General features: G+C 37.6%; 1 protein-coding gene across 2 annotated transcripts in view; it reads left to right on the forward strand.

The window, feature by feature from the left end:
- The window catches only part of LOC149240585 (cell division protein FtsZ homolog 1, chloroplastic-like), a 46873-nt gene extending 33271 nt beyond the window's left edge, over positions 1–13602 (forward strand). For both annotated transcript variants that reach the window (XM_089373760.1, XM_089373761.1), the window contains exon 6: positions 13087–13602. In XM_089373760.1, the coding sequence (XP_089229886.1) occupies positions 13087–13332 (246 nt within the window). In that variant the 3' untranslated portion in view covers positions 13333–13602. The remainder of the gene's footprint in view (positions 1–13086) is intronic.
- The last annotated feature ends 478 nt before the right edge of the window (positions 13603–14080 follow it).

The raw sequence follows: 14080 nt of genomic DNA on the forward strand, positions 1-14080 counted from the left end.
TTTGGCCTCCTTCTGCCAACCTTAGCTCTAATACCATGTTGGAAAATCAAGGTATTTGTAAATTAGAGTTGCTTTTTCTTACTTGATAATTACTTGTGATATTAGTTGCCTTTTTATTACTTTTTATTTCTTCTTCGTCAAGCAATTAGCAAACATGAAGATCACAAGAACACAAAGAACACAAAATATAGGCTCTAAGCCAGGGCAAAACCCCTCCAAGGGGAAAACCTAGAAATAATACTTCTCTTCTTATAGAATCAAATCAAAGTGAGATCTCCAAGACCCAAAAACCAAAACTAAGACTTCCTCCAAGCACCAAGTCAACCCTTCAACAAGACATCTTTCAAACAAGTCAAAGTCCATCACAGTCAATGAAGGTCAAACTCTCCAAAATTTGCTCCAGTCAGAGTCTCAGCCCTCTACTTCATGTTTGCGATTTGTACCCGCAATTCTTGGTCTTGCAACTTGCACATAAAATCTAATTCTTCACACATGTGGGCAAAAGAAGGGCAAACTTCAAGTCTTGTTCCTGTGCTTTTGACTTCTCCTTTTCTCCTTGACTTTCGATTTTGAATTTCTTCTTGTCTTGGCACAAATTGAACTTATGTGTTGTGTGTGCAAATGTGTCCAAGTATCTTCCTATATATACCCTTCTCAAGAGGTCGAAGAGGCCTCTCCTAGGTCGACTTTTCTTGGTAGGGTTGACTTGGTCATGGAGGACAAAATGACTCTTCTTGACTCAAAAATAATAATTTTCTTTTGTTACAAAGAGTCCAAATGGGACTATAACAAATATTATTCTTTGATTGACCAAGCCCTAGAATCATGAAGAACATGCTTTGACCTAGACTTGAGCATGAAACCCATGCTTAAATAAAATTATTTTTCTTTTTATATAAAATATACAATGTCATGATTACAAAAGTCATTCTGAAGACCAAATCTAGTTACATTCTCCAACATTCTGTGGGGTCAAAAGACATCCTGATTTTTCATATGATTGGGGGCTTCCCGAGGATGCCCCTATTAGATAGGAGACAACTTGGCAAGTGGTTCCCCTATGTTTTGGGGGTGACATGGGATGTCCATTGCTTGCTACCTCATCCTTGGATGTAGGGGATATGAGAAATTCCTCCCCAATCCTTGGGGAGAACAAGATTCTCAAAGAAACAATTAGTGTGAAATTTACATTGATTGCAATAACTGGAATTTAATCTCCTAACTTATGCAGTTTATTTGAATAAAAAATTACAACAAATAACGATAAACTCACTATCGCAATGTTCACAAATTTCAATACATGAACTGAGAAATATATTCACACACAAGATAGATGACACCAATATTTTTGGACAAATGTCCCTAGAAAACCCCAACTTGGGGAAAACTAGTGCATCGGATGAGGGTCTATATTATTAATTCTTTAGCAATTTGAGAAATTTCAACTGCTTGCTTGGTGATGGCAAAGCTCCGACAATTAATAATCTCCACTAGTAAAATAATCTAGAGACAAATTCCCCTCTGTAAATCGATTTGGCCTCTTCCAACAAACTTGCACTCCTCCCTGGCACTCGCACTATTGTCCAGAAATGTGAACTGCTTGCTCTGGAAAATTCACACAACCTGCAAGAATCTCTCCCCGCAAGTAAAACTACCTCCCTCTGGCTCCTGAAGCTACTCGTACCTCCTCTGGCAATTCTTCCGGGTACAAGAAATGGAAATATTGCTCCAGCTATGTGCATTGGGTAAACCGACTAACTCGCATTAGTTGAATCGACCTCCTCATTTGCAGATAAATCGACCTCCTTTCCTATCACTAGAACATTGGAAAATCTATGGAAATCTTCTCTGGAAATCTCCTCCCAAATCTCTGTTGAAACCCTTGTTGTTGATGTCTCCCTCTGCTTCAACTGTGCCCTTGCTATCTTTGCAACTGGGTGAGTCGAACTGCTCAAGTGTGTCTCTCCAACCCCATCGATTTGCTCTTATAATTTCTTGTTGAGCAATCAACGACCATGATCTAATCACAATTGATGGCTAAGATCATCTTGACTCCATCAAGTGACTTTTCCGGAAGTCTCTAGAGAAAAGAGAAATTGGAGTACTTATTCCTTTATCCATTCAGTAAAGAGAAATAGGTTGGGCTCAAAGAAGGCAGAGAACTTAGTGTAGATTCATAACACACTTCGTCTCATATCTCGAAAAGACCCTAGGTACAAGGAGGGTCCTTTCAAGAGATGAGACCAATACATAGATAATGCTATGTGTGTGGATGAGGAGATTCAACAAGATGGCCTTATTGAGCTACCTCCAGTTGCTATGGATGAGCAGGAGCCTCAAGATGAGAGTGATTCCTACCTGGAGAGCATGCTAACTGAAGATCTGAGTAATGCTGATGACATGGATGTTGATGACATGGCTTGAGGAAGCCATGGTTCCTTATTAGCTATTTTTATTTTAAAATTTTAAATTTTCCTACTTCTTGTTTGGAGATGCCTGAAGGCAAATTTTGATTGTAGTATGACAATGAACATATATCATGATTCTTATTAATATGTAAACTCCAATTTGCACTTGATATCAAACTAGAAATTTTGAAATTTCATAATGAATGTTGAATGTTCAGTGATGTGTATGTTTAACTATATAAAGTTTAAATCATAAATATTTAGTTTTCTTTTTTAAAGTTGAAAAATATACAAATTCATATATATTATAATTTATAAAATATAATATTTTTATATTATATATATAAATTATAATATACCCCCAACGAACCGATGCACCCTGTTTCAAAAAATGATGTACCTGTCCCCGAACACACGTTTCCTAGCAACATAGGAAAATATGGTAGCCATGGTCAGTATTTTCATCTTGAAAAAGAATGGAAATTTGCATTTTTAAATTTGCCTCCAAATTTATTAGGTCGGTTGGGCCCCTAAGAGGCACTTGTTCGACCCCCACTTGAAGGCTATATCAAGGAGATCATTTCTCTTCATTTGTACACATAAATTTGGTCTCATGCATCTCTGATCCAACGAAATTACAGGGGGGGTGAAATTTTAGGAGGAGGTTGAAATTCTAGGGAGGGCCGAAATTTCAAGGACTTGGATTTTGACATGGCACTTGATCATGATTTTGGTTACTGGTTTGGCTATTATTATGCTATTTGTTATTTATGATGTATTCACAAATCTGAAAACTCTCTCATAAGGAATAAATTTTATTGGATTTTTCCCCTGTGGGTTTTGACCTGGCTGTGTGCCTAATTTTTTGTCCCTTGTCTCTTTGTTTCATGGTTACTTTACTGCTCTTTCATGTTTGTTAGTTGATGTTTTTTCTTGTGTATAATTGCCTAAATGATATTGAATTTAATGCTATATGAAACTAATGTTTAATTGATCATTGAAGTAGTTATTAGGTGAAGAAAAACTTAATTCTAGCAGGTGCCCTGGAAACTCAACATGGTATCATAGCAAGGTTCGATGAGCAGTTGAGAAAATCTGGAGCATTTTCTAAGGTCTTTGTTCTCCTTCCGTGGCTTGATCGAGCTCCCTTGATGGTGTAATTCTATCCCTGTGGGAAAGTCAAGTTCCTGTACTGTGATCTGAATTTGAAAACATTGTGTTGAAGGTCTCTAAAATTGTGAACCATGTAAGAAAGGCTTAAAAAATTCTAACAGTTGAAGGCTTGAAGATGCGAAGTAACTTAAGTTGAAGTCCAAACCCCCAAAATGATTGCCAAATGGATCCAAGGAGGTCCCTGTCTTTGTAATTATGGGAGCCTCTAATTCTGTCACTGTGAAATGGTGCGAGTAATATCTCTTAAGGAGTGAAGATCTGAAGCTATGATAAGTTCAAATTTCATCTAACCTCACTTGTTCTTTTCCTTATGCAAACTCTGTGGCTCAGATCTATGGCATGCGAGCTTTGTGAAATCTATACAAACCTATGGCACAATAGAATGATGCAAAGTACGAGCTTGTTCTCTAAGGTATGACCAAGAAAATTAATCCATTTTTCCGGTGGTACGTCCCGTCATGGTAAGCAAAAAATTGTTGAAAGTGCAAGTATGGGCTTGCATTAGAGATTGGTGGCATGTAACATCTTTCTGTGGCATATGATATATCACTATGACTCGTCTCTATTGTGATCGCATCACCACAAAGGCATCATGATTCTTGATTCACTATACACAGAGAGGCACTCATACTACTCACATTGACATTGCATAACGTGATAGAGGCATCGCTTATCAATGTGCGGTAAATGAAACTCACATAAATCTTGTGGTTTTGAAGTTCGAATCTACAGTAAGGTGGCTCGCAATGACTTGTAGCTTGCACTCTTATCTTGAGGCTTGGATCATCAGTACGCTCGTACCTATAAACAATAATTCATGCGCTTTACACACTATGACTCACTCACACCCTTTTCTCTATAATCCTCTATGGCTTGTCTCTATTGATCATCTCTGCGACTCACTGTGGGCAACATACCTTCGCGTTTGACGGACATTGACTGTGACGTATAAGATATGGTGTTGACTGCATTGGATTTCATCACTGACCTTTGACTAGAAAGTAACGTATGACAAAGACTTTTATGATATGGATATGAGTGGTATTATAGTGTTGAGCTATGTCACAAGGTTTATCGAACTTTAACCTTGAGGTTCGAATTTTGGCGAACCTTAATTTTTTTTTGAGGTTTGGTGAACCTCATCAAACCTCATAGCCATTGACCAAGTCCATAGATCAAAACTCATAACCTCATGTCACAACTCAAGCTTGTAATTTATCCTTGCAGCTTCCATGTCTGTGAGCATTTTTGATGTTTACTGATGTTGATTTATTACTATTTTATCCTATAATTCATTATATATATAGACGAACCTAATGGTGAACCTCATAAAAAAATTCGAACCTAACCGAATCTAATCATTGCCGAACCCGAACTCGAACTTGAACCATGTGACATTGGTGTTGAGAACATAGTTAGAGCAAAATCGTGATTTACATAACAGTGAGATACTGAATTATGGCATTTGGATGGTGTGACCATTGAGACAAAGTAACAGTCTAAAGGACTCTTAAAATTATAAATATATGACAGTATGTGTAGCAACCATGAAATGAAGCCGAGCTACCAATGATATTTGACGAAGCAATAAGAATTGCTATGTTAGCTTTCTACAGAGCTTGTGTCGACATTTCTCTGAGGTTCAATGACTCGTTGTATGGCTCGCTCATGTAACTTGCATCTATTTGATCTGGATTTGGTGGAATGTTGGAGATTTACATAACTGTGATAACAATGACTTTGTTGACATCGTGAAACTATGACATTGTTGGTAGGAAAATAGTGATCTTGGCTGACAATAAATCAATGATCCATGTAACAGTGAGAAAGTAACCACAATTGATTTGAGTATATAGCATAAATTTTGCGTAGAAGCTCTTGAAAGAAAATTCCAAAACCCTTGCCAATAACTGTTAACCCTACCTCGATATAAAAGGTTGAGAAAATGTTGGGCTTATGAATTGATTGCTAAAAGATCTGACATTTTGATGTTGAGGTTGATTTGCAGGTTGGATTCTAAAAGGACTCAAGACCAAGAGGGAGTTGTCTTGATCTCAAAAGATAAGTATCTTGTGTTTCTCTTGTTGTTTCAATTAATACTGACATTGGACTATCTATGATTTGTAAAACCCTAGGTTGGGTTTGGAGAAGAAAATCTAAGTCTAATGAACCTAACCCTAATTCCTTGTTGATAATATGGACTCATTGATAATGATGTGGTTTTGTTGATGATGTGGACTCGTTAATGATATAGACTTCTTAATGATGTGGATGTGAACTCTTTATTGATGTTGATGTAAACTCCTTGAAGATGTGGATGATGAACTCCTTGATGATGTGAACTCTTTGATGCTGATATGGACTTTTCGATGATGCGGATGATAATATGGACTCCTTGAGGATGTTGATGTGGACTCCTTAATGATGAATGATGCGTACTCTATGATGTTCACAATGTGTACTCCTTGTTGTTGATGATAGATACTCCTTGCTGACAGTGATTGATGACGTGGATGGTGATTGGACTCCTTGATGGTGATTTGAACTCCTTGATGATGATGATGAAGTGGACTCCTTGATGATGATGAGGATTGAACTCCTTGAATGAATTTATCAATGATGATATGGACGAGATCAACTTCTTGATGATGACATGGACTCTCTGATGATATGATGATTATGATGATTCCTTAATGATGTGGACTACTTGATGATAATGAAGATATGGATTCATTAATAATGTATACTCTTTGATGTTGATGATGATGTGGACTAGTTGATAATGTAGACTCCTTGATGATGATGATGATGATGAGACTCATTAATAATGTATACTCTTTGATGTTGATGATGATGTGGACTAGTTGATAATGTAGACTCCTTGATGATGATGATGATGTGGACTTGTTGATAATGTAAACTCCTTGATGATGATGATGATGATGTGGACTTGTTGATAATGTAAACTCCTTGATGATGATGATGATGATGTGGACTTGTTGATAATGTAAACTCCTTGATGATGATGATGATGATGATGATGTGGACTCTTTGATAATGTAGACTCCTTAATGATGACGACGACTCATTGATAATGTAGACTCTTTGACGATGATGATGATGTGGATTGTTGATAATGTAGACTCTTTGATGATGTGGACTCGTTGATAATGTAGACTCTTTGATGATGATGATGTTGTGGAATCGTTGATAATGTAGACTCTTGATGATGATGATGATGTGGACTCGTTGATAATGCAGACTCCTTGATGATGATGATGATGATGAGGACTCATTGATAATGTAGACTCATTGATGATGATGATGTGGGCTTGTTGATAATGTATACTCTTTGATGATGATGATGATTTGGACTCATTGATAATGTAGACTCCTTGATGATGTTGATGATGATGAGGACTCATTGATAATGTAGACTCTTTGATGATGATGATGATGATGATGATGTGGACTCGTTGATAATGTAGATTCCTTGATGATGATGATGATGATGAGGACTCATCGATAAAGTAGACTCCTTGATGAATTGGACTCCATGAACTCTTTGTTGATGATGAAAATCTCCTTAATGATGATGTGAACCCTTTGATGATGATGTGGATTCCTTGCTGACATGGACTCCTTGATGATGCAAACTTTTTAATGATGTGAACTCTTTGATGATGGTATGAACTCCTTGATGATGTGATGAAATTGACTCGATCTGAGAAAGCTGACACACTCTCAAAAGATAAGTATTATCTTGATTATTTCTATTGATTGTTTCATTATGAGTCTCTTGGCTTTCTTGGTTGTTCTTGTTCTTCCATTATGTCCCCATGAGGATTGCAGGTACATAATGAAGACTGCCAAAGTGTGGCAAATAATTGGAAATGATGGAAAAACAATGTGACAAAAAGACTCGTGATAGGCCTTGTACTCGAAGGGAGTAGATAAGATTAACTTGATTGAAGCACGTTTCTATGAAGATGACTAGAAATTTCGAAGACTGATGTTGATCTAGATATGCTAAACATGAGCCCACGATTTCTCTGCTATGTAGAGGACTTCTGTGTAAGAGGGAGTTGCTTTTGTAAAGGCACGAGCCTGGTGATATCTTTGGCACAATGGACTGCAGGCCCATCGACATCTCCCCAATAAACGATCTGAAGATGCTGCAAGACTCTGATAATGACTTGGTTGATTCTCTGATTGGTTCGTTGATCTATCTGATGATGTTTATTTCCGATGAAGTCTATTGTTATCTGCTAGATTCAATTATGGTTTGCTGAATTCTACTCTAGTTGTTGATGCTTGCTTCTGTGAGAAGATGCTTGTTATCTGTTTGATTCAATTGTGGTCTGCTAGATTCTACTATGGTTGTTGATGCTTGCTCTTGGGAGAAGCCATTTATTATCTGCTGGATTCGACTATGGATATTGATATTCACTTCAATGGTTGTCGATGATTGCTTATGTGAGAAGTCACTACTGAAATCTATTATTGTTTGTTGATAGCTGCTGATGTTTGCTTCTAAGAGAAGCCACAACTGATGTTGGACGAACCACTGAATGTTGTTGTTTACTGAAATATTTGAGGTCCACCATGACTACATTTATGAAGATGAACTGGTTGCTGATGTTTATGTGACGAAATTGGAATGAATGAGAATCCCCTTGAATAGGGAGCACTAATTACATAACATCATATTATGGACCATTTCCTATAGGTTGTGTGCCGTGAGACCTTGTGGTCTGGGAGATGTGTTGTTGATTCCTCTTGTACGCTGTGTGCTGTGGGGCCTTGTGGTCCGGGAGATGTATTGTTGATTCCTCTTGTAGGCTGTGCCGTAAGACTTGTAGTCCGAGAGATGTATTATTGATTCCTCCTATAGGCTGTGTGCTATGATACCTTATGGTCCGAGAGAGGTATTGTTGGTTCCTCCCTTACGCTGTGTGTTGTGAGACCTCATGGTCGGTGAGATGATTTGAGATGGATGCCATGTATCTTTCCTTATGATGAGATTGGTGATCTTTCCCTTAGGATGTGGGCTGTGAGACCTATGATTGGTCGGGGAGATTGATCGTGATAGAGAGAGAGATTTGTATTTGTGATCTCTTCCTTGGACCATGGGCTGTGTGACCTATGATTGGTCAGGAAGATTGATCTTGAGAGAAAGAATGAAAGTACCTTCTTGGCTAAGAGGGAGTGTTGGAAAATATAGCAGCCATGGTTAGTATTTTCATCTTGAAAAAGAAATGGAAATTTGAATTTTTAAATCTGCCTCCAAATTTATTAGGTCGACTAGGCCCTTAAGAGGCACCCATTCAACCCCCACTTGAAGGCTATATAAAGGAGATCATTTCTTCTCATTTGGACACATCAACTTGGTCTTATGCATCTCCTATCCAACGAAATTATAGGAGGGCCGAAAGTTTAGGAGGCCGAAATTTCAGGATGAGGCTGAAATTCTAGGGAGGGCCAAACTTTCAAGGACTTTGATTTTGACAAGGCACATGATCATGATTTTGGTTACTGGTTTGGCTATTATTTTGCTATTTGTTATTTTATTTATGATGTATTGATAAATCTGGAAACTCTTTCTCTCTCATAAGGAAAAACCTTTACTGGGTCTCCCTTGTGGGTTTTGCCTTGGCTGTGTGCCTAATTTTTTGTGTCTCTCGTCTCTTTGTTTCATGGTTACTCTATTGCTCTTTCATGTTTATTAGTTGATGTTTTTACTTGTGTATAACTGCCTAAATGATATTGAATTTAATGCATTGATCATTGAAGTAGTTACCAGGTGAAGAAAAACTTAATTTTAGCAGGTACACCCTAGAAACTCAACAACCTGTTGTATGTGGCAAAAAATATTGAGATTGGATTAGATTGTAGGCAGTTTGTTGAAATCTACTTTTTCAGTGTGATGTTAACTCTGTACTAACACATAGCCCCCTTATTTTTATTTTCTTCAGATTTTCTGTATCTGGTATGCACATTTTGGCATCCTTTTCACAATAAATTATTGACCTAAGCTGTAAAATAAAATAGAAATCTTTGCTAATCTCATCTTTGTTGCCGTAATTGGTTCTTGTTTTTAGATGTCTTTATATCATGCCCTTGATTCTTCCCTCACAATTAAGACCCAAGAATTGCGTGCATTTTGGATCCATCTTCTGTTGTGTTAGATTGTTGGTATAGTTTAATATTTCCATTGTACATGCATCTGCAATTGGTTATTCTCATCATTTGATTTGTTTTCTTGCATATTACAGTAATTCTAAGTCACATGACATGAGGACACGGAACACAGAGGACACGTAAATACAAGTATTCGGCACGAGACACAATGCCCTTGGAAACAGGACAGGGGGGACATGTTATATAGATATATATATTTAAAAAATACATAGTGCCTGATCCATATTTTTTAGAAATTAGAACATCTACAAATATGAATCGTGATGATATCTATTTAGTAATTTACTAATTTAGTATTTACAATTTTAGAAGTAGTTAGTTTATTAATTTACTACATCAATGATGTTCACAGTTCAATGTTCATTGTTCATGTTATTAACAATTGTTCAAGCATATAGGAAACTAAAAATTTAGAAGTAGAACTTAGATATTAAAACCATAAATTGCAGATTTTTCATTTGGTCATAAAAAATCAAAATGTATTACATAGATGCTGAGGGTGCAATGGAAAATACAAATTAGAGTAGATACAAAATAGGTAGGAATATCATAGCTCGTCAGTGGTACTGGTCATGACTCTATCAATAGTCCAGGATTCCTCCATGTCATAATCACCATCACTATCACTTTCGTCTGACTCTGCACCATCCTCCTCTATGCCCATACCAAGATCTCCTGCTGCATTTGTTGTGGAAGATGACCCCTCAGGAGGCTCATCATCAAAAGTGACTGGCTCTATCATTGGGTCATTAAGATCCACACTGGATAATGCCTCACGAACAAACATGAAATTGGCAGAAAAAATGGAAAAAAAATAATGACGCGATGCTTTTTACTTTGGGATTTTAGTGGGACTCGTGTCCTAAAATCAGGACCTGTTAGGGCACGTGTCCAACACAGCCCAAACACGTGTTTTGATTTTAGGATACATCGAAATATGTGTCAGACACGTTTTATGGGTCGTGTTTTGTCTGACATGCGAAATACGGGACACAAGACCCCTAAGGACGTGTCCTATAACTTAGTTGCTTATCCTCTTCATACATGGTGCATTTCAGTGTTCGGAAATATCGCGATATTTTCGGCGAGCCGATATATCGCCGACAAAATATCGTGATATTTTCGGCTTTTGAAAATATCGCGCGATTTCCGAAATATCGCCGATATTTTGGAAAATATCGCGCGACAATTGAAAATATCGCCCGGTGACTGTAAAAAATTTCTGCACAGCCTATAAAAATCCGATTTTGGTTTTTTTTCATATCATTTTCATTTTTGATTGCTGGAGAAGGAAGGGGAGAGCTATGTGGTTGCTGCCAAGGATGGTTTGAGCGTTCTAGGCCCTAGTATTGATATGGTAATGTTAAATTCTTAAAGTAAAAGTGACATTCTCCTTAATCTTCATTTTCATCCTTTTACTTAAATTTTTAACATTGCCATGAAATGACTCAGGATGTTTGAGAGTGGTTCCGGCCTCATTGGATTTCATATGGATAAAGTAGAATTTTAGATTTCATTCAAAATGCAGCAGACTTATTAGTTTTTTAGGATTTCAGGATTGGGAGATTGTAATGTTTCCAGGTGAAACCACCTGCCCGGGCTACCCCTGCCACCAGTAGAGGACGTGGTCTACCTCCTATAGCTCCTACTTCTAGTTCTTCAGCTTCTAGAGCATAGCAAACTCCACTGCCAACTCCACCAGCACCAGCATCTACATCTAGAGGGAAAGGGAAAGCTGTGGCATTTTCTGGCAAGAGGGGCAGAGGAAATCAATAGGATTAGACTTTAGTTATTTTCTTATGTGCTTGTAAGTTGTACATGAACAATGAACATTGAATATTCAAGAATCAAGACCAAGCATATCACATTCTAATTTTTAAATAGTAAATTTTGATTCTATTTATCTTTTTAAAGTGAACTATGAACTTTGAGAAGTAATTATATTTTAATTTGATTAGATAAGCTGCAACCTGCAATTTAATATGGATAAAAAACTATATTTTGGTATATATATATATATATAAAACGTGTCCCTCGTGTCTTGTTTCCAGGTCATTGTGTTTCATATTGAATACTCGTATTTACGTATCCTCCGTGTCTCGTTTCATATTGAATACTCGTATTTACGTATCCTCCGTGTCTCGTGTCCTCGTGTCATGTGACTTAGCTTAGACAATATTGATGTATTGTCTCCGTGGAGGGTGGAGTCTGAGGAGCCCCTCTTGGAGGAGTCACCTTCATGGTTAGAGCCAGTGGCAGATGATCCATTAGAGCAGGGGCAGCAAGAGGAGGACTCGGAGTCAGAGGAGCAGCAACACTCAGAGGAGGAGGACACTGCGGGAGCATCAGCGTCAACACCATCTGCTATAGATATAGGAGAGCATAGCCCCATACCTAGCTCTCATTATTTGACATTAGGTGCAGAGGCAGGGTTAGGGCCTCCTACTACTAGGGGCAGGCCTGGCAAACAGGCCATCATGTTTTCCTGTAAAAGGCGGAGAGGGCAGTGATTTCAGATAGATAGCTGCTAGTTTTACTTGTTGTGCTACATATAACTTATGATGATGAGATACTTTTATATATGTGATGTTATTTTGTATTGGTTCTGCACATTTGAGTCCTTGAATGGACAATTATCAGGGATCAGCAGGATTTGGTATCGCCTTTGATGTATCATTTCTATTTGACATCATATATATCAGTGTTTTCTTCATATTTATGTGCCAATGTTATTTCATGTTGTTATTGCTTTATATGTTTAAAAATCTGAAAAAATGAATATATTATGCATTTTTTATGCTTGCCGATATTTGCCGATATTTTGCCGATATTTTCGCCGATAAGATATTTTCTGGACCCTCGCCGATATTTTCCCGATACCGATATTATCAACACTGGTGCATTTTATGATTGGCAAGTTCAAACTTTATGTTGCCTTAATATTTACCTGAGATCATTGATATCTGGAGTGCTATTTACAGTGATCCCTTAAACTTGTGATTGTTTTTGTTTCTGCACTTAAATTGTAGTTCTTTTAGCTATGTATTTTATTCTTTTCTGCTGTTGATAAGAGTAGCAATAAGAGCTCCTTTTGCTTTCCCTCTGTATCTTCATGTACGATTGAGTTCCATTGACCCAACTTATTGTGCTTATTTGTTGGACATCGATAGAATTATCTCATCTTATAAGTGCAAAGTTTGCCCTCAAGAAAGTTCTTGATCTAAAAGGTTATCACCACTAAATGTGTTTATGAAGTGGTCAGTTTGGTTTGTGACACTGTTTTCTCTCGTGAACTTATTTGCAGGTTGTTACTAGCTTAGCAGATCCATCAGCCAATATCATATTTGGAGCTGTCATTGATGATAGGTATGCAGGAGAAATACATGTAACTATCATTGCTACAGGATTTTCTCAAACTTTTCAAAAAACATTGGTAACAGACCCAAAGGTTGCCAGGCAAGAAGCTCAGGAGGCTAAAGGATTGGAGTCTAGTAGAAAAGGTTCAGCTCCTGTTTCTTCTAGGCCTTCTGGTAGGAAGTGGCTTTTATGAAGGGGTGAAATATTTCAGTTGGACTGCAAGTTGCTAGATATATCAAAATCCAGAATGCGAGTAACTTCATGATTGTTGTGAATACTTCATATTACTGCTCTCAATATCATTTGTACAAGAGGCAGTGGTGGCTTAAGCAGGAATGTAAAAACTCATTATAGAGACCACGCTTCTTTCATTTAGGAGGCGTTGTGAGTGGTTTTAATTGTTAGCAGTTTGTTTGATCCTCTGTGATCAATTAATGTGTACTTGTTTTCTTTGGAATGCTTCGATTCAAGTTTTTCAGCCCTAAGCATATCTTTGTATGATTTATGCTTCAAGATAACAAAACTAGAAAAACAGAAATTCTTTGTGCCCCCTTGTTGATTTCACATTTTCGGAGATCAGTTCAGAAGATTATGCCAACGGAATTCCAGAAAGTGCTAAAGTGTTGACATTGAAATTGCAAGTGAAGCATAATGGGTGTTTTATGATGAATTTTATTCTTAAATTATATATATAACCTCCCAGGGAAACCTAAGGGATGCTTCCCCACATTAGTGTATATCACAGTGAAACAGGGATCGCCGATTTTGGCGATTAATCGCGAGTCATACTCGGGTCGGCGGTGAAAAGATCCGAGTCGAATCTCGGCGAGTCAAATCCGCGTACTCGCGAGTACGGCGATTATTTTGATTTTGCCGATTCCGCGTTTTCTTTTTTCTCCAGGTTGCAATGGTCGTGGAAAGCAGCAGGAGCAGATTGAGGT

The sequence above is a fragment of the Pinus tabuliformis genome, chromosome 8 (assembly GCF_031772625.1).
Source record: "Pinus tabuliformis cultivar Carrire ecotype Pingquan chromosome 8, CPIR1, whole genome shotgun sequence".
Lineage (NCBI taxonomy): Eukaryota > Viridiplantae > Streptophyta > Pinopsida > Pinales > Pinaceae > Pinus > Pinus tabuliformis.